Source organism: Megalobrama amblycephala, linkage group LG18, assembly GCF_018812025.1.
Source record: "Megalobrama amblycephala isolate DHTTF-2021 linkage group LG18, ASM1881202v1, whole genome shotgun sequence".
Lineage (NCBI taxonomy): Eukaryota > Metazoa > Chordata > Actinopteri > Cypriniformes > Xenocyprididae > Megalobrama > Megalobrama amblycephala.
This window is the reverse complement of record NC_063061.1, coordinates 28956585-28983863: the sequence shown is the minus strand read 5'-3', so window position 1 is coordinate 28983863 and position 27279 is coordinate 28956585. Positions and strand designations below refer to the sequence as shown.

The 27279-nt window shown below is 36.8% G+C and overlaps 1 protein-coding gene across 1 annotated transcript in view; it reads left to right on the top strand.

Moving 5' to 3' along the window:
• Positions 1–27279, top strand: part of celf4 (CUGBP, Elav-like family member 4) — a 110228-nt gene that overhangs the window by 25792 nt on the left and 57157 nt on the right. Inside the window, 1 exon segment of the mRNA XM_048167633.1 lies at positions 5987–6069. Coding sequence (XP_048023590.1) covers positions 5987–6069 — 83 coding nt within the window.

The following is a 27279-nucleotide window of genomic DNA, read 5'->3' as shown; positions in this document are numbered from 1 at the left end:
TTGAAGTAATACTGAGTCCACCTTTAAACGTATTAGTTCTCATGCTGTGAGACTGAAAACAAGATATATACTGAGTGTCATGATTTTGGCAGAGTGTATGGTGGTTCTGATGTGGCAAGTCATTACAAATACAGCACAACTACACAGCAAATACAGACTAAAACCTACGCTTTTCTAAACTGTAATACTATTCTTTTGCAGTCTTGCAAGCACTAGTATTTCCTTCATTAAAGTTTTTGTAGCAATTGCTCATCACAAAGTCTGACCCAAGGCACTGTCAATAGAGTCAGGGCCAGTGAAACACAGAAGATATGTGCCACCAAAATGTGCAACAGGTAAAGGGCTTTGTAGGATGGCGTTTTCATAAACGTTGTTAAAACTGTGTATACTGGAACAATTGTGGAATGGTCACATGTGGAGTCAGGCCTCCCAACAAGTCATCCATTCATGCCAGCACATAAAATTATTGGTTTATCTTTATAACTGTCAGCTATATAATTTTCCATTGTTACAAGGTGGTGATTTTTTCTTTATTTTTTTTTTCTTCATACATTGTTGTAATTTATCATTCTTGTATTTCAGGATAAGGCTAAATGTATTTCTAATCCAGATTAGATTGTGAGTCTTTTAGGTAGAAACACAGATTTATTTTATTGCTGAGCTAAAAACTGCTTTTCTGAAAGCATCCAGGGTGGTGACAGTAGAGTGGAGACACTTTGGCCACATTTTGTTCACTTTGAAGGATTTTAGATTAATTTCATTCTTTTTCTAATCATTCTTTTAGATATTTTACTTTGCTTCTCAGTATATATCTCCAGCTTTGTGTTCGTGGTCCTCGTAAACCCTAATTGTGGGGACATTTTTTGGTCCCAATGAGGAAAATGGTTTATAAATCATACAAAATTATGTTTTTTGAAAATGTAAAAATGCAGAAAGTTTTCTGTGATGGGCAGGTTTATGGATAGTGTTATGGGATAGAATTTGAAGTTTGTACCGTATAAAAAACATATCTATGGAAAGTCCCTAAAAACATGGAACATTTGTGTGTGTGCATGTGTGTGAGTGTGTGTGTCCCTTAAGGGTGTCTGCAAAAGGGGAGATAAGACGCTAGTGTAGGACACTAGTGGATAGTGTTCACAGAATCCTGGTGATCTTATCTTTTCTCTACTTTCCTTTCTCCTACTTTCCCTCATACTTTCTTTTACCTTGTCCTGCAATTTTCACAGCATGCATGTTTCACATCTATAGGGTTAGACTGAGAGGGAGTGAATTGTCCCCCAGTCATGCAGAAACTTTCTTATTAAATTATATACACTACAGTTTAAACGTTTGGGATCATTGAATTTTTTTTTTTTATAAGAAATTGATTCTTTTGATCAGTTTAATGCATCCTTGCTGAACTAAGACAACTAAGAATTTTAAATTGTTAGAAAATTGTTACAAATTTTCATTTTCTATTCTTCAAAGAATCTTAAAAATAGCTATATCATAGCTTTTTTCAACATTAAGACAATAATAAGAAATGTTTTTTGTGCACCAAGTTAGCATATTGCTGTATTCTTTGGCTTATGCATTTTACAGAATTACAAAACTTCTAAAATTTACATAATAAATACATTTCATTTATTTTATTATAAGAACATTCCATTTGATTTTGTAAGATACAAATTTTGATACTGTTTGGCTTCCATTTGATGTAAAATCTGGATTTTGAACCACTTTTTGAAGTTTCTCGAAGTCATTTTTTATTTGTTTGTTTGTTTGTTTTATTTTTCCAGAGCGCTTGGAGAAATGCCCTGATGTTCAAATGAAACCTGCGCCTCTGACAAACCTCAGAGACTCTATTCGTTCCTCTGTTATTTTCACAAACCTCCAGCTTTTCCTCCAAATCCCCTCCATTATCATCCGACCGTTGTTTTATCTTCACTGCTCCCTTTGTACTGTTTTTTTTTTTTCTTTTACATTCTCTCTCTGTTGTCCTTAAAGTGCTGTCTTGACCATACAGAAAGAAACAATATTGCCTTTAGAGGACAAACAAATAGAGGCTCTCCATTATCTTTCCATTCATCCCGTATATTTGTGTGCCTTCGCCTGTGTGTGCGCGCTACGACGCTTGTCAAGTGGGACAGGGAAGCATGCACAAGTGTCCCATGAGAGCTCTAGCCCGTTCTATAACATGACAGGCCCTCAGAGGAGCGCGCCAAGCTGTCACACTGAGCTCTCCCCAACGCTAATGAGTCAGAGTTAATTAAAAAACCCAGGCAGGACTGCGGGAGACACACACATCAACGCACACACTTATAAGCAAGCTTACATGGGCTCACCCAACCTGGCCAGGGTTAAACACACAGAGTGGACAGCGGGGAAGAATATTGCTGATTCATGCTGTAGCCTCAGGGGGCCGTGTGTGTGGACGTCAGCGCGTGTGTCTCTTGTGTGTGTTTAGCGTCCCTGCGGCATTGGGGCTTTTATGGGGAGGCAGGGAGAAAGCTACGCTGCTGCTGCTCTCACAGTCTTTGTACTTAGTTCCCTTTCTCCTTTCTGAAGTCACACTTTTCTTTTAGGATCTACCAAAGCAGTTAACAAAATGGTAAGCTACTAGACGGAGCTGACATGGCAGCACTTCGACATTGCGCTTTGGGCTACCCAAGTTCAAGTCCCGGATCGTGTACGTTTCTCGATCCCATCCTGTCTACTCAAAATCTTAAAGAAGAATAAAAATTAAACTACTGCTGTCATTAAAAAAAGGAACTAAACAGAATTAAAGAAAGATTCTGAGAGCTAACATTTTAGATGTGGTTAATGAATTAGTTACTACACTTTAAAAAGAATTGTTGGTTTAACTTAAAGTAAGTTACCTGGTTGCCTTAAAATTTTGAGTTCATTGAAATTAAAAACTTGAGTTAATACAATGAATGCGATTGGTTTAATAAACAGAAACTCAAAATATTATGTTAAACCAATCGCCTTCATTGTATTAAAGGGTTAATTCACCCAAAAATGAAAATTCTGTCATTAATTACTCACCCTCATGCTGTTCCACACCCGTAAGACCTTCATTCATCTTCAGAACACAAATTAAGATATTTTTGATAAAAATCCGATGGCTCATTGAGGCCTGTATTGCCAGCAAGATCATTTCCTTTTTCAAGCTACTAAAAAAATATTTAACACAGTTCATGTGACTACAGTGGTTCAACCTTAATAAAGCGACGAGTACTTTTTGTGCACCAAAAAAACAAAATAGTGACTTTATTCAACAATATTTAGTGACGGGTGATTTCAAAACACTGCTTCATGAAGCTTCGAAGCTTTACAAATCTTTTGTTTCAAATCAGTGGTTCGGAGTGTGTATCAAACTGCCAAAGTCACATGTACTATAGAAGTTTTGAAACACTTATGATTTAACGAAGCCTTGTTTACTGAAATAACGTGATTTTGGCTCCCTGAACCAATGATTCAAAACAAAAGATTTGTAAAGCTTCCAAGCTTCATGAAGCAGTGTTTTGAAATCGCCCATCACTAGATATTGTTGAATAAAGTCGCTATTTTGTTTTTTTGGTGCACAAAAAGTATTCTCGTCGCTTCATAACATTAAGGTTGAACCCCTGTAGTCACATGAACTGTTTTAAATATGTCTTTAGTGGGCATTGGAAGCATAAATGAACTTGCTGTCAATGGAGGCCACACTAAGCCATCGGATTTTATCAAAAATATCTTAATTTGTGTTCTGAAGATGAATGAAGGTCTTATGGGTTTGGAACAACATGAGGGTGAGTAATTAATGATCATTTTTGGGTGAACTAACCCTTTAACTCAGATTTTTAATTTAAATGAACTCAATTTTAAGGCAACCAGGTAACTTACTTTTTTTAAGTTAAACCAACAATTCTTTTTTACATGTTAATTCACTGTGCGTCAACATATGTTAAGAAATACAATTTTGGATTTTAAAAATGTATTTGTAAATGCTGAAATTACCATTGACTTAAGATTAATAAATGCTGTAGAAGTATTGTTCATTTTTAGTTCATGTTAACCTTTATATTTAACAAATGAAATCTTGTTGTAAAGTGCTACTGAAATCTTATGAAAATTTTTCATAATTTTACGGTTGTTTGTACAATAACTACAGAAGCTGTGGTTAACATGGTAAATTTTTATAAGGGTTGATTTTCTTTCATCACCAAAATGGTTTTATGTTCCTTTTTTGTTAAAAAGAAAAGATTAGCATCTTGCTGCAACAAGGGTTTGTTTGAAAATAAATTAACGGTTTAATTTTCCATTTTGGTTGGCAATCAGTCTTTCCATCTTATCGTCGTTTGTGACACTATTAGCATGCAGGCGGAAATGTCAGCAGCAGATTATCATGTTTACTCAGCATATTAATATATTAGCATTTTTTTAATATTAATGCAAGATTAGCATAAACATTAGCATCCATTAACATGCTTTTGCATATTCAAATTTGCTTACTTCATGTACAAATGCGACGATAATCGTTTCAGCTTTTGTTCAGTGGTTATTCCACTCTATTCCTATCCCAGTGGGATTTTTGATTAAGTTGACGCTGAAAAGATTCACGGTTGTTTTTAGCAAACTACTTTAGCAGGGTGAGATTAGCATCATGTGAGAGTGAGTGCTTGTTCGTAGAGCTGCATGTTAACACAAATACACATTGATGCACATTAGGGCAGATGTTCTGAGGAGGGACAGGAAGATTGTCGTCTTGTCACACTGAACTTAAAGAAGGAGACGTGAGTTGCGGCAGGCCATGAAAGCTGAGAAAAAGATCCTATCGCATCAGGCGTGCTTGGATGAACTGTCTCGCTATCTCATTCTTTCTTCTTACAGATTTTCTCCATAACTTTTTGTTGTTGTTGTTTGGCTTATAATTTCATTATGCAGCAAATTTTGTTAATTCTCTCCTGCTAGAATTTGCAAATCTTGCTTATTGTTTTTTAAGGAACTTTAAAAACCAGTGCTGCATTGTCTCTAAATCTCACATTTGTTGATGTACACACGCATGTACATGTGTTTTTATAGGTCTCGAAACTTAAACATTTGGTGCTCTGTAATGTATTGAACATTGTAGTTATGAATTTTGCTCATTTAAATGGCATCAAGATAATATTATCTAGCATTTTGTTGAAATCCCAGAGGTTTCATTCACATGACTAATGAATATTTATGTATTATTATTATGATATAAAAAATGTAATTCATTAATTAAAATAAATTGTTACGATAAAGTATTAATACATTGTACCATTATAACACATCTAAAATATGTTGCTAAAAGCATTTTTTTATTTATGGGGCCATTAAAAATGTTCTTACCTGTAAAAAATACATAATTTATATAGGGTGAATTCGGGTTGTTTGGGACACTTTTCCCAAGTCATCTCAATGGCAAAAAGTGTCCCAATCACATATTTGTGTGTGTGTATGTATATATATATATATATATATATATATATATATATATATATATATATATATATATATATGATCACACATATTTAATTTGTTTAAAATGTTCAATATTCCAAAGAGTGTTAGTATGAATGCCAAAATATCTCGAAATGTGCATCCTCATTGTCTGTCAAATTAATGAGCAAGCATACACAAACATACACTGTTAAATGTTGATACCAGCAAGGCCTTGTAGTCAGAAAATTAAAAGAAGCTGCATATTTTCTTACACACACACACACTTGTATTTGCGCACGCTCTCCGTCTTTCTCTGGGGAGCGTGAGTGTGTATGGCTGTGGGCATGTGCTCTCAGAACCTCTTCATCTCTCTTCTTTCTTTTATGTCTCTGTGTCTGCTACACAAATGTAATAATATTGTTTTTCTTTCCTGGGTTGGCGAAAACAATATGAAGGTAGAGAGCCCAGCTTTTCTCAAACAGACACCTGCTTGTGTCTCAACCTCTCTGACCTGTCTTTAATTTATCTCTGTCTCTGTTATTTCCTCTCTCAGGCTGTGCCTTCCTCACATACTGTGCAAGAGAATCGGCGCTAAAAGCTCAGACCGCGCTTCACGAGCAGAAGACGCTACCTGGGGTAGGTCATCACGGTCAAACCGCCACATAAACACATGCACACAAAAAAACACATGCACACTGGAACAAATGGGTAGTTGACACAAAATACTTTTGGGAAGTTTGCCATGTGACATGCTAAACAATCTAAAAATATTTGTATAGCTTACATTAATTCAGATCCAACATGGAATATTTGTACTTAAAATTAAATGTACTTTTATTACTTGTATTCGGTAAAGATGCATTGATCAAAAGTACAGTAAATATGTTTAAAATGTTACAAAAGATTTCTATTTCAAATCAATGCTGTTCTTTTGAACTTTGTTCAAAGAAACCTGAAAATGTGAAAAATCAGCTTTACCATAACAGGAATAAATTACGTTTATTTTATAAATAAATTTTAAAATCTATTAAAACAGAAAACTTTTATTTTATATATTTTAAAAATTAAATTGTAATATTTCACAATATTACTGTTTTACTGTATTTTTGATCAACTGAATGGTAGTGTATGTGTATATATAAATAAAAAAAATAGTGCAATGTTCTGTGTCATCTACCCAAATTTACACGTAAATACATTTTACATTTTAAACACATTATATGCAGGTTTGGCTAGAAGATTTATTTCTGTATATTTCTTGCCGTATATCTCAAAAAGTTAGCTCTCAAAAAGTGCTAATTCTTCTTTTTTGGCTGCATTTTCAATCCCGTTCACTCTCTTCTCATACTCTTCCTTCCTTTTCCTCTCTATCTCTCTCTCTTTCTTTCTGGAAGAGCCTTGTACCCAAGGGCAAGAACTACACAGCACCACATTAGAGCTGGCCTATTTATAGTGTCTTTTAGTGTCTCTGAGCATGTGTGTGTGTGCGATCGTGCCGTATGAATGTCTGCAGGCACGTGTGTGTGTGTGTGTGTGTATGTATTACTCTGTCACTCCTCTTTAGGTTCAGTACAAACTTTCTGTCCCGCTCTAACATTGTTTGGTTGCAGTGTGTGCGCATGTGTTTTGAAGTTTCTCCGTAAGCTCTTGCTCAGCTCGGTTTGGTGTGTTCTGTTTTAATGACGCCTCCAGGGAGAATGACAGTTGCCGTGGCGAACGGAATGCCTTTGATGCGAGTGATTATGACATCATAGATGTTGAATGCGAGGGGAGTCACTTTGCTGTAGTTCCACTTCCTTTCTCTTAGCGCAAAGAATATTCACTGTGTAAAAACACACACACAGCCATATGCGTTTTGTTCATCTCCCCACCCCCACCGCACCAGGAACGTGTAAGTCATCATGTTAGATGTTGACTGTAATAAGAAAAACCCTTGATCGTCTTATTATGAGCACATCTATTTGCACGAAATGCAAACGCAGCAGCTGCAAATGAATTCAATCGAAGGCTCTGCCCATCACAAATGTTTCATAAGAATACTAATTACCCAGAGGAACATTTTATCGCTCGGTTTGCTCATTCAGAGCTCAGGAGACTTAGAGTTCTTGGTTAGGTTTCATTTTTGTCTTTCATTTTTGTCTCGGATGTTTCTCCTATAATTTCTTAAAGGGATAGTTCACTCAAAAATGAAAATTCTCCCATGATTTATTCACTCTCAAGCCATCCTAGGTGTATATGACTTATCTTCTTTCAGATGAACACAATCGGAGATATTTTAAAAAATATCCTGGCTCTTCCAAGCTTTATAATGGTAGTGAACGGGGGCCACATTTTGAAGCCCAAAAAAGTGCATCCATCCATCATAAAAAAAAATCAGTATAGCCGTCTGCTGGAAGCTAGTTATTTTACTTTCTTAAGTTTTAAATATGGACGTTTTTCTTACAAAAACCCATCGCTTAGTTTCAGAAGGCTTTTTATTAAACCCCTGGAGCAGTATGGATTATATTTATGACGGATGGATGCGTTTTCTTGGCTTCAAAACACTACCATTATAAAGCTTGGGAGAGCCAGAATATTTTTAAATAGATCTCTGATTGTATTCATCTGAAACAAGATAGTCATATACACCTTGAGGGTAAGTAAATCATGGGATAATTTTCATTTTTAGGTGAAGTATCCCTTTAAGAGATGTAAAAAGGTGAAAATGTAGTATGAGTATAGAGCTGTAAAATAAATGTGGACATTACAGCTGAGATAATTTGGATTTGGGAGAATTTAATGAGAAATGTTTGGGATCTTAAGCCGCTTTTCCACCGTCGGGCCAAACTGTTCTCTTTGCTTAACCTTTCAATTCCGTGCCAATCCAACCCAGCCGGTTCGGATATGTTTCATTTTCCACTGTGGGGAAAATGCATTAGTCATTACCTTGGTAATGCAAGAGTTTGCAGACGATTTGAGATGTAAATAGTGGCCACGTTATGGAGGATGATCAGAAATTTCTTTTAATTTTGTTATTAATTTGTTTAAGTCGCTCAAATAGCGCGCTTAACCAGCTACAGAGAAACTGGTAGCCAGGAAACAGACAAGTGACCAATCCTGAGTGGCGATGTCACTAAACGCATTCTTCCAGCAGGGTTCAGCAAGGTTAGCCAACCGTGCCGAGAATTCCAGGCAGAGAACAGTTTGTAATCGCGCCGTGCCGTACAAGGCTGAAGTGGAAATTCAACTGGAACCATTCCTTACCATTCTGAGAAGCGTTCGTAGTATCATTGAGACACTATTATAGTTTTTTTATTGTTAATACAGTAGTCGACATTTGAAGTGGATCAAAAAAGTTAATCAAAGTTGTCCAAAGAAGAAAGTTTTAGGACAACTTTAATGAAAAATTTTGATCCACTTTAAATGTTGACTTTTTTTTCTCTCTTTTATTTCAATTTTAATTAGTTATTTTAGTACAATCAAGTTAATCTAAAAGGAAATGAGAAATGTTGCCTTGCCAACTTTTTTTTAAATTTTTATTTCAAGTTAAAATGTTTTTTTTTTTTTTTCGTTTTAATTTTAGTTAAATATAATGACTGGAACAATCTGAGATATTTGATTGATATAAAGAGTATAAGCAGAAATCTCCATTTGTTCCCCAATTCAGGTCATTTTTCTCTTGGGGAAACAGCTTATTTTTAATTTTTCTTATTGAATGAGCCATCATGGCCACTTCATAGTTGAGTAACACATTTATATTGTGAATAATAAATGCTTACGCAAACAAAGAAAAGGAGACAGGGAGAGAAAGAAGAATAAATAAGTCTGAAGTGATGAAAAAAGTGATTGGAACGTTTTATGTGTTTTATCTTCAGGAGAATCTTGAGCCATCCTCCATCTCTTTTCCTTTCTTTCTCTTTCTGCCCCCTCTCGGCCTTTATGCAGTAATCTCTCTCATTTTTCCACTTCACTTGACAGCTTGATGGTTTTTAGGAAAGTGGTTTTTATGTTAGAAAGTTCTGTCAAGTGCAAGAAGGCCCCCCAAGCTCAAGTCAGGAAGAGACAGAAAGAGCCAAAAAAGAGTGGGCTGTTGTTGGACCTTCAAAATCCCAGTTCATTGGCAGAGTCGCTCCAAATGAATGATGTAAAAACACATTTGTGCCTGTTAGCTTAAAGCCTGACTCTCTGTGACGGTTTCTTTTGTTTTGTATGGGATCCACTCACTGACTAAAATTGCACAAACATTTATATTGTGCTTATCGAGCATTTCTGCCATATTTGACATCACAATATTGCAGCTATAAAGCAATGCAGGACAGAATATAGTGTTTATAGGTGTAATTTGGTTTAAGGTGTATTGCCTACTGGTATGATACAGAAAATCAGCCATTTGTACCTTATATTTTTGGGGGGTTATTACATATAGGTATATTATCATTTGTCATATTTTCTGGGCTATATTCTACACTTTTATACTTCGCATAATGTTATTTAAGGGTCTTAATTTAGTTTTATACAACCAATTTTCCACTCGTTCTGACCTGTAAACCAGCTGTTTTGGTACTGTATCTTTAAGACTTTTATTTGTAAATTACTCACCATGATTGATTATCCCAGCATGCAGGTTTAGTTTCATTCATGAAGATGCTGATAACGAAATAGTCATTTATTAAGTAAACATGGGTGATCGTATGTTAATGTGCCATGATCTTTTGAATAACATGTAGCACACATCAGAACTGAAGCTTAAAGGGTTAGTTCACCCAAAAATGAAAATTCTGTCATTTATTACTCACCCTCATGTCGTTCCACACCCGTAAGACCTTCGTTAATCTTTGGAACACAAATTAAGATTTTTCAGTTGAAATCCGATGGCTCCGTGAGGCCTCCATAGGGAGCAATGACACTTCCTCTCTCAAGATCCATTAAGGTACTAAAAACATATTTAAATCGGTTCATGTGAGTACAACTTCGTTAAAGTTGGTTTTATATTCGCACATTCACACATCCGTATTCAGTAGCCTTGTTAATCACACTACATTGGACATTCAGTGGACATTCACAAGTAAATATGCCATTAAAACAATACTTGCCTATTTTGATCGACTGTGAAAAATGTTGTAAGTTGACAATCGTTGGTTGTCAATATCATGTCGCTGCTTAAAATTTGCAAACATTAATTTATTGCACATTTATTGGAAAGTCTGAATTTATCAGAAGTCCGAATGTGCGAATATAAAACCAACTTTACCGAAGTATGAGTACAGTGGTTCAATATTAATATTATAAAGCGACGAGAATATATTTTTTAAAACAAAATAACGACTTATTTAGTGATGGCCGATTTCAAAACACTGCTTCATGAAGATTCGGAGCATAAATTAATCATGAATTTAAAGAAATGAATTTGACACACGATCTAACTCATGATTCGATACACTGATTCAAAATGAACAGTGTTTACTCATTCTTCATGTTACCTGGACTGTTCTCTCCATATTTACGATACTACGCTGCTTTTTAGCCACTGCCTGCAAACAAAATAACTCACTCCTGCTAAATGTTCTTGCACCCAGGAACAATACAAGTTGACACCATTATTACTAAAAGTTTTCTAAGAAGTATTTTCTACTAAAGCACAGCGGCTTTTGACTCTGGTAAGTGTATCCATAGCAGAATGCTGGGAGTGGCCTTGGACAGCAACATGCCCAGTGCATTATGGGCATTAAAGTTTAACCCAGTGCATTATGGGTGTCGAAGTTTTGGCCCTTTTAAAATGTAATTTATTGGTTGTTCCTATATGGTATTTGTGGCAAGTTAAATTTTTTAACATTTAAAAGTTTAAAATTACTCTTTTTCTGTCTTAATATATTTTTCTGTGATGGCAATTTTTTTGTAACAATGTAAAATTACATACAGCATTTTATTGAAGAAAAAAAAAAAACTGAGTGAGTTTTACACTGTAACAAATACTAAAAGATGACAGTTTTTGAAGCTATAATATTGTGTTTCACACAGAGATTATAGAAAGGGGGAGATTTTTTTGTTGGGGGCGATTGCAGTGACAAGGCAGGCCATGCTCTCATGCACACAGCATTTATTAAAATCTCTTCCGGCCACTCTCGTACTACAGTATGATGCCTCAGAAGCACTCTATTGATTTTGGCACTGGGCCTCATCAGCAGGAGGGTGTGTATACACACCCACGGCCGCTCTCTCTCTCTCACGTTTAAATACACACACATGCACGAGTACAAACGGAGCAGCTATTACTCACTGGAACGCACACAAATGCAAAATGTTCACAAATACGCATTCATGCAGATGAATATTCATGTGAAAAATATTTGCAGGAGACTCAAGCTGTAATGCTCATTGTGGCATAGCCACACACAGATACACACCATGGTTATGTTCAAAATGGAATACTACTAGTATTCTGTGCATAGTATGTGCTATCATTTTAAAAGTAGTGCACAAAACAATATGAACAATTCAAACAGCTACATCGTTGTTACATACGTTGTTACAAATGCATGTTAATTTCAGCAAGCACTATCCAGTTATTATTTCATAAATAAATCCAGTTATTTTGCATTTTTAATAATTTTAATGTTGCCATGCTGTCATTTTACACCAGACTGCTTCACAAACGAGTGTCAATTCAGTGCTGGATTTGCACAAAATATTAACATGACGACACATGCTAGTCAATGAGTTGAAACAACTCCACAGCAGCTACATAAATTTATCCACTAACCGTTCAGAAACGTCCAGATGCATTCTAAAAGTTGTAACTTCTTCCTGAGTCTCTCCATCAGTTTTGTTGTTGTTGAGCAACCGAAGTGGGAGCTGTTAAAGCTCCGCCCTCTTCTGGAAAGCGGGCAGGGAGCAGCAGCTCATTTGCATTTAAAGGGACACACACAAAAATGGCGTGTTTTTGCTCACATCCAAATAGGGGCAAATTTGACAAGCTATAGTAAATGATCTGTGGGGTATTTGGAGCTAAAACTTCAGACACATTCTGGGGACACCAGAGACTTGTATTACATCTTGTGAAAAGGGGCATAATAGGTCCCCTTTAACTTATGACAGTCCAATCAAATAATGAAGTTAAAAGAGATCTCAGTTGATATTTGTAACAAAAGTCAAGGTTCAGTGAAGGAGGAGGCAGGAAAGTGGCAAACGTTTAATGTGAAGTTTTAAATAATGAAATTAACAAACAACAAAACGGAAGTAAGCAGAAGCAGCCCCTCACGGACGACTACTGCATATAAACAGAATAAAATACAAAATAAATGTCCCAAACCTGGTGCTCTCTCATCTTTCACTGTCAGCACTCCTCCTTTTATCCTTCAGGACCTCCTCTGTGGGACTCAAGACTGGTGTGTCACGAAGGTCTTTAACATTCGCTCCCACGGCTCTCGGCCGTGGGAACTCAGGGTGTTCATCACCACAACATAGTTCTTGTCCGTTTGTCAGAATACTGTAAAATGTCAAGTTGATCGCATTGCATTATGGGATTCAGTATTTCACACAGTGCACTCTGGTTGCACGTTCTGGCAAATGTTGCATCATTCGGATACTCACGCATACAGAAAACTGGCACAGTATGCACTGAATACACACTGCATGCTATTTTCTTTCAGAAATAGTTAGTATTCCATTCTGAACATACCCAAAGATAAACCTACCTCACCTCCCACGTACACGCACATATATCTAGACAAAAAATGCACACACCCACTCAAAAATATGTATTATAAAGCACACATTCGTACACATAAATGGACTGTCCATTGACCCCCTAATAGTCAATACTGACAGTCTGTGGATAAGGAAGCACGACGTGGATCGATGCATCATTTTGTAACTCATAAAGGTGTACACACACACACCTACACCAGCTCTGATCTCTGATATGAGCCCTAGTCGTGCCTCCAGGAACACAGATGAAATGGGAATAGAAGGATGGAAGAGAGGCTTGAAAGGCATGAAGGGAAGAAAGAAAGAAGGACAGAGGCAGGCGATGTGGCTCTTTGCTCTGATTTCTGTTCATTTACTCACTTTCTCTCTGGCGATTGTGCGATATGCTACAGACCAAGAAATCCATACCATTGACCAACCGCGTGACCTACTTTTGTGGCAGCTCTTTCAATAAGTCTGCCTACTGGTCAATATAGACCTGTTCCCCAGGAGAGGCCCGGGGGGGGAAAGGGAGTGTGAAGACCTCTGAATGTGTTGTGTTTTAAATTGCTGTATTCATTTTCACAAACGTGCTGTGTTAATCTTACACTACAAATAAAAAGATTGGACTTGGTTCTATAATATTATTATTACTATTTTTTTATATTTTAGAGTAAAATTAAAATCATGAATGTCTTTACTGTCATTTTGAACAATTTAATGCATCCTTTCTGAATTAAAAATAAATAACTCAAATTGAAGTGTGGGAATGATGTCATGACCTAAAAATGCAACTTACAACTTATATTTGATCTTAATTGCATCCTGGAATGATTTTTAAACATTATTGAATTTTAGATGTGAAACTTGTTGACTGCTTTCTCTTCACTACCCTTTCCAACTCAACTGTTTATTAAAAAAAAAATCATAATAAATATTTAATGTTTAGATCAAATATTTAAGATATATTTTGTGAAGATATTCATATGTAGCCACAATTATTTAAATAATGTTCAAGAGATTGGGGTCACCCATTTATTTTTATTTTTTTTAGTGTTTTAGTGAGGATGCTTTAAATTGTTCAAAAATGATAGTAAAGACATTTATTTATAATTGTAAAAAATGTCATTTTTTTAAATAAATGCTGTTTTTAACATTTATTCTTTTCATCAAAGAATCCTGAAAAGATGTATCATATTTTTTTGCACAAAAAAAAAAAAAAAAAAAAAATATATATATATATATATATATATATATATATATTAAGCAACACAACTGTTTCAATGTTGGTAATAAGAAAAAAATATTATCACCAAATCAGTATATTAGAATGATTTCTGAAGGATCATGTGACACTGAAGACCAGAGTAATGATGCTGATAATCCAGCTTTACCATCACATGAATAAAATGACATTTTAAAATATATTCAAATTAAAAAAGTTATCTTAAATTGTAATAATATTTTACAATATTGCTGTTTTGCTGTACTTCGTATCAAATAAATGCAACCTTGTTCAGCAGAAGAGACTTCAAAAACATTTAAAAAAAAGACTTTTGAATGGCGGTGTGTACTCAATTGATATAAGAGAATTAAGATAATTTCAAGCATTTAAGCTTAAAAGATCATGAGAAAGTGTGTCCAAACTTTTGACTGCAACATTAGATATAATAATAAAAATGTTTTAGAATGTTTTAATATATTTTGCCTTGTGACATTTTTTTAAATGAAAATTAAGCACATTTTCAGAAATTCATCTCATTACAGTAATGAAAAAAAGTGCTTAAATTGTAAAATATTTATACATAATGGCAGTATTTCTTGTACTACCATATTATGCAAGTTAAAACCATAGTTGTGGTATATAGTATGTGGAATAGCTATATAAGAGTGACGTGCAGTTGTCATGTAAATTTCAAAATTCCAAAAATCATTATGGTCTATTTTCTTTATGCAAAATATGTTTTCTGATTTTGGGGTGAAATGTCTCCTGAGCAATTTTTTAATGAGATTCACCTCATCCCTCTCAAGCACGCTCTGAATTGACCTCGTTCTTGGAAGAGAACCTTCCTCAGAATCACCTGCGAGTTCACAGTCCTTACATAATCGCTCACAGCTCACAGTGATTAAACCTGAGAATCCGTCGCTGAGAGAGACATTTTGACAGATACTCGTCTGTCGTCGTGAAAAATAGATGCTCTTCTTCTCAACTTGTAGAGCTCGCTGCCTCCACTGTGGGGGCCTGCTGTACTGATTACAACATTATGTAATACGGAAGAGACGCTCTATATCGAGAATTCAGTGTGAAAAATGCTTGTGACAGCACAGTGGCCCAGGAAGGAGGAAAAAAATTCAAATTTCCTTTGCAGCCGATGTCGTGCTGACTTCGTCTAAACACTGTGCGGGCGCCCGGAGCGGATGAGACAATAGGTACGTTGACATATCCACTCATAATAGCCTCGTCGAGCAGACAGCAGTTGCGTGTGGTGATTTGTTGCTGGTTAATACGACCGTGCTGTGGTCGGAGCCATATGCCGGCAGAATAATAAACTTTACAGCGGAGGACATTCGTCCGATGCGATTGGTTTTATTGAAGGATGCATTTTCACAAATCTTATTGGAGCCCTGTAGCGCAACAGTTTGGTAGCAGGGGCAAGCGGACACAACAACAACAGCGACACGGGAATAAAAACACAATTGCAGGCCACGACTTGGCTGCCTTTTAATTATTGATGGCCACTTCGTCTCTGCATTGGGCAGTAATTGCATTACAGGTCACTTCTCAATAGCAATCTGTGAAAGTTGTGGTGATGTGTGCTGGAAGGCGATCGATAGGTGCTGTCCAGGGTGCTGGATTCAGACACACTTTCTCTCTGTCTTCTTTCTCTCTCTTTCTCACTCATTCTACAGTCTGCTGTCTGATTCTCACCTGTTTTCTCCACATTCACGCTCCCTCTGTGGTGGCCTTTATCCTTGAAGCTCTTAGTCAATTGGAAATCTTTCATCTCTTTTCAAGATTAAAAGAATTTTCAGAATTTTACGCTGCTGTATGTGGGCAGCGAATATCATACAGCACTTAAACAGGTGTATCTTTGTGCAAAAATAAGCTGTTGTTTTGTTTTGGTTTTTAATTAAAAAAAAAAAAAAACATTTATTTAGCCCTATTATGACTGGACTAGTTTTCCCTGAGGAGGTTATTTTGTCTGACTTTATTTCTATATATATATATATATATATATAAATTATTATTATTTTATTTTTCTAGTGACACAACCTCTGTGAAAATTGAGTAAATCTCATTTCATCCAAGTAGCAATGTCTGTGGTTGCAGTATATTATTTTTGCACAGCATTTTCTTATTTATTTTGACCTTCTTTGAATACCATTACTAAAGCAAAATTTCTTTGCTCATTCATTCATTCATTATGGATTTCTTGTTTATTTTTCTGGGTAAAACCATCAAAACATGATTCATAGTTCAAATACTGCTGCCATCTCTCATGTAAAAAGAAAAAAGGAAATCTGGTCACTGTAGAAAAACTCATTTGATGTTCATCCACAGGTACATATTGATTGTTTTAGAATGGCTTATTTTACAATGGATGAAACTTTGTATTAATAGCACTTCTCATGTTTATTTCCTCTTTAGATTAATTGTTTGTTGTATTCCTCAGGTGTAAGTCACTTCGGTTAAAAGCGCCTGCTAAATGAATAAATGTGAAATGTAAATGTTATATATTTTTCTGGTTGTGTATATATTTATATGGTAACACTTTACAATAAGATTCAGTTTAGTTAAAGGGGACCTATAATGCCCCTTTTACAAAATGTAATATAAGGGTATAAGGTATATTTGGGTGTGAGCAAAAACACGCCGTTTTTGTGTGTGTCCCTTTAAATGCAAATGAGCTGCTTTTCTCGGCACCTTTCCAGAAGAGGGTGGAGCTTTAACAGCCCCTGCTTCAGTTGCTCAACAACAACAAAGCTGGAAAATGTCACGCTGCCAAAATGTCAATTGTCAGTAACGGTGTTCAGCCTTACATTGTTCAAACTGGAGTCGGACACTGATGGAGAGACTAAGGAAGAAATTACAATTTTTAGAATGCATCTGGACGTTTCTGAATGGTTAGTGGATAAATTTATGTAGCTGCTGTGGAGCTGATTCAACTCATCGACTAGCATGTGTTGTCATGTTAATCTTTTGTGCAAATCCAGCGTTGAATTGACACTCGTTTGTGAAGCAGTCCGGCGTAAAATGACGGCATGGTAACAACACTCTACCACAACAACTCTTCCTCTTCTCTAAAGCAGCCCAACATGGCCACACCCCCTTTGTTGTGTGTTCTCGAGGGCAGGGTTTATGTACATTTTGGGGACTGTGATGTCACCAACTCGGGAAGAAGCTTGTCGTAGTCCCTACCAGCCGTTTGTTGTAGTACTTAAAAAGCGATTTCTGTAAAAGAAAATATCTCCCTTTGCATGGAACTTTGAGTGTCGTAACTTTGCAGATGTTGTTAATGCTCAAACAGCAACATTACACTAGGGATGCACCGATATTCATATCGGTATCGGCTCCGATACTGCCATTTTCGGTTATCAGCCGGACGGGACCAATCCAAATCCGATACTGTGCATGTAATGTCTATTCTGTGTTATTGTTAAGCTCCACAAAAGCACAAACACATTAAAAAGCACCATAAAGTTTCTGTGCACTATATTCCAAGTGTTCTGAAGCCATTCCATAGTTTAATTTGAGGTACAGATGAATATTTAAGTCGTTAAATTAAAGTTCACGTAAATGGCTCCCTCCGCTGCCGTCAGTCATTCTCCATTCAGCATTCAGACTGCGTGTCACGTTCAGTTACGACAGTCAACACAATGAAACTCTCTCCAAGATAAATCAATGTTTCTATTATTATACTTTATCAAGATAACGGTAATACAATACGCATCAATATATCTTCATTTTGTGCTTTGAACTTTTCACTACGGAGCGCTGCCGCTGCGCGCTGTGACTCCATGATGCTTCAAGCGCATCATTCTGCACACGGGATGCGCATAGGCGCTTTGTGCCGCTCTGTATGGGAGCCGTTCATATTATAATACTTTTGCGCAATGAAAGATTGTTAATAGCATTTTTGTTCTGTCCTATCTATCATATGTTGCTGCATCATTTTTATTTTTATATTTTAATGATAAGACATTTAATAGCTTCTGATTTCGTCCACATTTTCATATTTATTCACAAACTTTTAGGATAAACAAACAGGCCTAGGCTATGCATTTATTTATATTATGAAAAGAAAGTAGGCTATTATGAAAAAAAAGTTAACTGAAAAGTGACGCAGACTTTGTTTTTCATCTTGAACACTTTTTGAGGATCATGAGTGAACGTGATCATCTCTTCTTCTTTACTACTTTACAGAAGGAAATAAACATGAATGAAAATCAAAAAATATGTTGAAAGTTGCAGTAGCTTACCGAAATCTGTATCACGTCAGGTCAATCAGCGTTGCAAACAATGTCACGTATTTACCTCAGAAAAGCCATTCGTTGACCATAAACTTATAGTCAGCAGCAAGAAAAATAAAACAAACTATTTAAAACAAAACGGATTAGAAACTTAATTATGTAAGCATAAGTATTATAATATATAATAAAATGGACAAACTGGGTGCGTGTAATCAAACGCATCATTTTGATTTTGTTCTACTAGCGCTCTGCTGCCACACTGGAGCGCACTCACCACCTACTGGACAGGGGTGGGAATTACAGTTACAAGCAAATTCAGCCTCAGTAATCTGTCAAAATGATGGACAGGCTGCAGATGTTTTCCGTCACTGCTAAAAAAAAATTCCATCAATGACGGAAAATTGACCTTTGAGATTATATATTATATACACGTAACACTACCGCCGGTGACACTCCACGACCGCGGTTGCGCGGTTGTCATGCCGACCGTCACAGCCCTAAGTGAGGCATACAGCTTGAATATTGGATCGGATCGGTATCAGCCGATACTGAATCCCAGGTATGGGAATCGGTTTCGGAAGCGAAAAAGGCGGATCGGTGCATCCCTACATTACACACTAACTAAAGTTAAAAAAGGGAAATCATAATCAAGGGCCCCATTTAATGGTTAAAGGATTAGTTCACTTTCAAATGAAAATTAGCCCAAGCTTCACTCACCTTCAAGCCATCCTAGATACATATGACTTTCTTTTTTTCTGATGAACACAATTATATTATATTAATTACACAGTTATATTAATAAACATCCTGACGCATCCAAGCTTTATAATGGCAGTGAATGGGACCAATGAGTATGAAGCTAAAGAAAGTGCATCCATCCATCATAAACATACTCCACACGGCTCCAGGGGGTTAAAGGCCTTCTGAAGCGAAGCTATGTGTTTGTGTAAGAAAAATATCCATATTTAACAAGTTATGAAGTAAAATATCTAGCTTCCGCCAGACCGCCTTCCGTATTCAACTTAGGAAGAAAGTGTAAACGGATGTCGGGTCAGTTAAGCTTTTTTTGTAAGTTGAATAGGGAAGGCATAGGACATAGAGTAAGCTTTTTGAACTCTGAGAGTTTTACACTTTCTTCGTAAGTAGAATACGGAAGGTGGTTGGACGGAAGCTAGATATTTTACTTCATAACTTGTTAATTTTTTTTTTTTTTTTACACAAACGCTTTGCTTTAGAAGGACTGTATTAACCCCCCGAAGCCGTGTGGAGTACATTTATGATGGATAGATGTGGATGGAGAGACTTTCTTCAGCTCATACTCTTTGGTATAGCTCACTCTCATTATAAAGCTCGGATGTGTCAGGATATTTATTAACATATCTCCGAAGAAAGTTATACACAGCTAGGATGGCTTGAGGGTGAGTAAAGCTTGGGGTAATTTGAACTAATCCTTTAACATACTCAGAATGGGCATCGTTGTGGGCCTTGCCAAACTATGCGCATTTCCTTTCTCCTCTATCGCTGTCATTTCACCTGCCGTTGCTCCCTTGTCTCTGCCCAGTCCACACTTAATTTCTTTTGCTGTCTGTCACACATTTGCTGTGTCATCCTGTCTCTCTTCTTCCTGTTCTCCTGCTGTACTTCGTTCTATCTCTGTCCCCCTCTTTATCTCTCTCTCTCTCTTTCAGGGCTGAGAGTTGAGGAGACAGTAGATTTTGCATGCTCTAAATACACTCACTACGTGTGGCTCTCTGTGTGTGTTTTGCTATGGTGTCATCCAGGGATGTGAGGCAGGAGGAAGCAGTGTTTGTTAAATCATGCTTTCGTGGCCACGGAAGGGGAGGGGTGAAGGGATAGAGGCTTGGAGAGATCAGGCCAGAGTGTGTCCAGGCAGCTTGGCAGACATCTAAGCCTCCTGCTCTATTTGTTCTTCCCTCCATCCCTGTCTCTCTTTTTTCCCTCCATCCATTTCTCTGTCTCCTGGCTCGTGGCTTATTCTGTTTCTTCTTATTGTCCTCTTTTTCTGTGTGGGGTGTCTCTTACTTATTCATTTCAGAGGCAGTACTTTGGAGTGCTCTGTGCTCCATCTCCCATGCCCAGTTCTTCCCAAGCACTGCTTTATGCTGCTTCATGGTCTTTTTTGCACTGTGTTGTTCTATGTTGTGATTTTTTTTTTTAACTGTTGTACATCCTGTTCCTGACCTGCTTTATAGTGCCTAAATAGACAGCTGTCTGTTGCTATCCTGACAGATAACGCATATATATATATATATATATATATATATATATATATATATATATATATATATATGTATGTATGTATATACAGTCAAACCAAAATTTATTCAGACGCCTTGAACATTTCATTCAATACAGTTTATTCACTATAGTTTAAAAAAATGGTAATAAAATATGACAAGATCTCAAAGTTAAACTGTGTCAGAAAAAAATAATCTTAATTATGTCAGATAACACTTGATCAAAACGTGGTCAGGTCAAAGTGTCTGAATAATTTTTGGTCCAAAATTTTTATCAATTTTACTGGTAGTCCACTGTATGAAGAATTTTTGGGAATAATATGTCACAGTTTACTTTATTTTGCTATTCTCATTTACATAAATGAACTATAGTGTCCTGCACACATTATTAAAAATATAAAAACATTATACCTAGTATCTGAATAATTTTTGGTTTGACTAATATATATATATATATATATATATATATATATATATATATATATATATATATATGTGTGTGTGTGTGTGTGTGTGTGTTTAATACATTTTGTGGTGTTTGATCGTGAAATATAGATTTTATTGACCCTAAGATTATTTTTACAAAAAAAAATTGATCAAAAATGCATTTATAATATTACAAATGATTTTATTCTAAATAAATACTGTTTTTATGAACTTTCTATTCATCAGAGAATCCTGAAAAAAAGTATCACTGTTTCCACAAAAATATTAAGCAGCATGTCTGTTTTCAACATTGACAATAATAAGAAATCTTTCTAAAATAGTAAAATAGACAACAGTTATTTTAAATTATATGTCACAATGTTAGTGATTTTACTGTAAAAGAATAGTCTTTTTTTCAGAAATATTTTAAAACTTTTACATGGATGGATAGATAGATAGATAGATAGATAGATAGATAGATAGATAGATAGATAGATAGATAGATAGATAGATAGATAGATAGATAGATAGATAGATAGATAGACTCATCCACCATCTTGATGAATATTTTTACTGAATTTGTCGAAATGCATTCTGAAATTGATTTCAGAAGATACAGCAATGCTGTAGAATTTGCCCAGAATTAAGCATCTTAGAACACAAGAAGGCCTTTATTATTAACAGTTTTCATGTTGGAAGTGTGCCTATGATACTTTAAAATGATAACTTGGTAGGCAGTTCACTTCACTTCATGGTTGATAACTTGGTAGGCAGTTCATGTTTTGGAACAGAGTTTTGATTTCTCATGCCAAGCTCGGTCGTGATGTGTTTTGTGCTGTTTGGTAATGATCTGCAGGATTGTTCTACGCAATTCTGCGTTATGCTCTTTGATTTTGTCTGAGGTACAAAATCCAAGTTTATAGAGAATTTCAAATATGTTTAAACATCAATTCACCGTTTTCCAGTGGTCTATCCTTTGGTCTTAAACGTGTAACTCATTCAGCTCTGGCCTGTTTGCGATTGTGCGCGCTTGATGCTGCGTGTTCAAACTGCCAGACTGTGCTCAATGAGGCTTCTCCTTTGCTCTGACTTCCTGCCGCGGGCGTCCTCTCGGTTAGCCAGTCAGCATCATGGATGCGAGCGCGCGCATTTGTAAGTGGAATCTGGACTTGATGTTTTTTTGATTGCGCGTACATATCTAGCAGCGTGTTTTATTGATAACTTATCAATATAACATCACGTTCATTTAATAACAAGCAGGAGTATTCATCTATGATATTCAGCTTCTATTCAGCTTCTTCTGTGAAGTTCACCGCAAACTGGGTCTCCTCTCCTGCACACTCTTTCACTCTTCACCTTTCCGCATGGCAGAGCAATGTCTCTCTCGCTCAGTCTCTCTCGCTTTTTCTCTCGTCTCGTCACTTACAACCCTTTGCTTACACCCCTCCTCCTATCTGAAAGTAATTTAACAGCTCTGGACGTCAGATGTGTCAACTTCTGTTAACTGTTTCGCCCTCTCTCTTTTGTTTTACTCACATACTCGGACCCTCATTCAGAAGTCCAGCCCTCAGTAATGAGACAGGGATTTCTCTGGTCCATTATTAGTCAGATCAGCAGCTGAGAGGTGTGCTAGCTCAGTTTTGATTAATATGCAGCATTAGCATTTGTGCTAAAAACATTGAGGACCTACTGCTGCCTTCAAGTCCTCCTGGGAGGTTGGGTAGTCATATTTATGGCATGATGAGCATTCAAGAGATTTTGATAAAATCGGATCGGAATAAAGTGGGTGTGTTGGGCAAATTTATATTGCATTATTTTTCACATCCTGACAAAGACAGAATGCTTTCAGCACATAATGAAGAGCAAAATATCTACTTTAGGTGTGTATCTGATGCTTTATGTGTGGCTTGTATGCCACAGAAAAATGAAACAAGTCTGTGTAAATAGTAAAGCTGTGTAAATAATCTAACAAGTAATTCAAGCTAATATATATACACATACATACATACATATCACACACAACTTACAATTTTATATGTAGAAATATATATGAATTAAATAAAAAAAAAGATAATATATATATTAGGGGTGTAACGGTGCACAAACATGACAGTTTGGTACGTTCCTCAGTTTTGAAGTCACAGTTCAGTATGGGTTCGGTACAGCAGGGGGAGAAGACTAAACAAAATTGCTTCTTTTTTCTTCTTTTTTTTTTTATTAAACAATTGTTTCCTGACCAAATTGTGTCTCTCTCTTTAAATAAATAAATTCAGTTATAATTAACATTTTCTATTAATGCTGTAAACTATATACAGGGAGCCCTTTCTTGCACAAGACTATAATATTAAAGGTTACAATTAACAACAGAGCCCAAACTATTAAATTCAGTTGCTATTTATTTTTAGATAAAATAATCAACACTCAAGAACTAACATGCTGTGGACACTAAATGACTTGCCTGAGGTAAATGTAATGCTACGTGAGATATTATTCTCAAGCTGTTTTATTGATCTTTCCATGGTTGAAACACTGGTTGAGAGATTACACGTAAACATAACTATCGGTGCGTTCCAAACGGGATATATCACTTTGGAGTGAAAATAATCATGGCCGCTATGTTGAAGGGTCGTTCCAAACCAAAGTGCTCAAAAATGGCCACTTCAAAGGGCCCTTCGGAATGAAGGATTTCAAAGGGTACAACTGATGTACACTTCGGGCCCCCATGATCCTTGGCACAGGGAAGTTGTTTGACGTCACAGAATGGGTACATGAGGCTCAGAGTTCGATTTTACCTATAAAGGTATGTATAGTATTTTTCTATACTACTGTAATATTTATACGAGTTAGATTTGGTACATTATTATGGTCAAAACGACATTGTACTTCAACAAAAATACTTTACAGCTCCCTTTATCAGTCCATTCAAATGTTTAAAATACATAGATACAATATAGCTTACATGCAATAAACCTAAAATAAATAAATAAATAAACTAACGTTAAACAAAGGGCGGAGCTTGCACAATCTTCTCCGCTTTGATTGTCTCCTTAAGACGATGTAGAAGTGCGTTCCAAAAGAAAAGTTTTTTTGACTCCTACACCCTTCAAGCTCTCACTCCGGAGGGTAAATCCTTTGAAGGGATTAGGGCATAGGGATGAGCCCTTCCGAATGGAACGCAGGGTATGCATAGACCTGTTCTGAAGATGTGTTCTTCTTCTGTACTTTTTCCTGTTGTGGCGGTTAGTGCCCCCTTCTGGATTGGAGTGTGGATCACCTATGACCGACTGTATTCGTCGTCTGACTGTATGCAACCGAACCATGACGTCTGTATTGTGACGGTTCGGGATGAATACATGTACTGTTACACCCCTATATATATATATATATATATATATATATATATATATATATGCAAATTACAATATATGTAAATGTATATATGAGGCCGTAAATTCGCGTTCTTTATCGAAGGCGATTCATCTGCGATATGAACGTGGCTTATCAGTGAACTACGGCTCTGGCTATTAAATGGCGCTCCGTTTGAAAGCAGGTGATGGCGATTTAGCGGTAATCAGGGAACCGGCTTTACTGACGAAATGCGTGTGAGAATCGCATGCGATATATCGCCCAGCCCTAATATATATATATATATGCAAATTACAATATATGTATGTATATATGAGGAAATTCTAGAGGTAAAAATAAAAAATTCTTCTATTGATCACTGGCCTATGATTCACATCATTCTAATTTGCATATTTACAAGTCGTGAAAATACAGCTTAGTGAACCTCCTGAGAGGTTATCAATCACACAGTAGCCATAACCTTCCCCAATGTCCCCTCTACCCAAATCTGATAAAGTGGCTCCATGGTCACATGACCCTAACTGTCTTTCTCCATCCATACTGACCTTACCCACATGTGCCATTCACACTCTTCCATGTGTCAGTCCTGTAGCTTTATTACCCTCTCTGCAGAGTGAGCTATGAGCGGATTATGCTGTCTTACCCTTCTGAGCTGGGTTCTCTGATTAGACCTGTCCTCCCGTCAGACCCTTGGAACCTGGTTAAGTCCCCTCAGTGCTGGAGGATCATCAGCAGCCTTTCACTGCATCAGCACAGCGGCTCAAGGTCACGGCTCTCCAAACCTCAAGCCTTGACCTATTGGCCCCGTGATATGACACATCCCCTGCTGATACTGTACGGCTAAACGCTATTGGCTCCAGCAGAGAAGATAGAGCGAGCCACACTCTCACAAACTCAACGACACTACCAAAACTCTGGTGTGCCTTGGCACCTGCAGCAGAGTACTTTATGAATCAATGTCACTCCCAGTGAGAAGAAAATGACTACGTTGCAAAGGAGAAGAGGGCTGGAGTGGAGGCGGAGAGAAAAATCACTTTGATGGATTGGCCCCTCATGGGACAACCTTGTAATGTTTTTGGACAGGAACCCAACTCCAAAAGGCTTTCTTTTTCTGTGTTCGTACAATTGCGTACAAGTCTGGCCGCAAAATTTAAATGCAGCAGCTACAGATGCCGGCTTATGACACGGAACAGAGAAAGTAATTAAGAAGGGTGATTAAAAAGGGAGACCTAGTCCTACCCCACACTGAGGCTTTTGGGTCCTCTAATTGCCTGGTGCCAAATAAATGATGGTCGGAGATGTATGAGATGCCGGCATGTGGCAGAGTCCTGGAACGCCGGCCTCGGCGCAGAATGATGATGCGTACGACAGCACCAACAGTGAACGGCGCAGACCGATGAGTCACAGAGAAGCATAGCCGCACGGGGGCTCTGACACACAGATGGTGCAACCTGTACATCATTACAGGCCTGGATACTGCGTGGAAAATGTTAAGGACAGCTGCTAAATTAGACTGACTAATGAATGCAGAGTGGCGGCAAAATGGAGGGAGGGTTTTAAAATGAAATGTTGAAAAAAGAGCCTATAGAGTGTCTATAGAGTTTCTAAAGAGCCTACAGTGGCATGCGAAAGTTTGGGAACCCCTTGCAGAATCTGTGAAAATGTGAATAATTTTATCAAAATAAGAGAGATCATACAAAATGCATGTTATTTTTTATTTAATACTGTCCTGAGTAAGATATTTTACAAAAAATATGTTTATATATAGTCCACAAGACAAAAAAATAGCTGAATTTATTAAAATGACCCCGTTTTTAATAAAGTTTGGGAACCATTGGTTCTTAATACTGTGTGGTTACCTGATGATCTACGACTGTTTGTTTGTTTTGTGATGGTTGTTCATGAGTCCCTTGTTTGTCCTGAGCAGTTAAACTGAACTCTGTTCTTCAGAAAAATCCTCCGGGTTCACCAGATTCATCAGATTTCCAGCATCTTTTGCATATTTGAACCCTTTCCAGCAGTGACTGTATGATTTTGAGATCTGTGTTTTCACACTGAGGACAACTGAGGGACTCAAACACATCTATTAAAAAAGGTTCAAACATTCACTGATGCATTAAGAGCCGGGGGGTGAAGACTTTTGAACAGGATAAAGATGTCCAATTTTTTCTTATTTTGTTAAAAAAGTATGTATATTTTTTTCATTTAGTACTGCCCTTCAGAAACAACATAAGACGTTGCTTAAATGTTTGCCAGAAGACAAATTAAGTACAATTTACCTTGATCTTCAAATTCAAAAAGTTTTCACCCCCTGGCTCGTAATGCATCGTGTTTCCTTCTGGAACATCAGTGAACCTTTTTAATAGTTGTGAGTCCCTCAGTTGTCCTCAGTGTGAAAAGATGGATCTCAAAATCATACAATCACTGCTGGAAAGGGTTCAAATGCGCAAAAAAATGCTTGAAAACTGATGAATCTGCAGGACCTGGAGGATTTTTCTGAAGAGCAGAGCTCAGTTTAACTGCTCAGGACAAACAAGAGACTCATGAACAACCATCACAAAACATAAAAACAGTCGTAGATCATCCAGGTAACCACACACAGTATTAAGAACCAATGGTTCCCAAACTTTTGAACAGGGTCATTTTAATAAATTCAGCT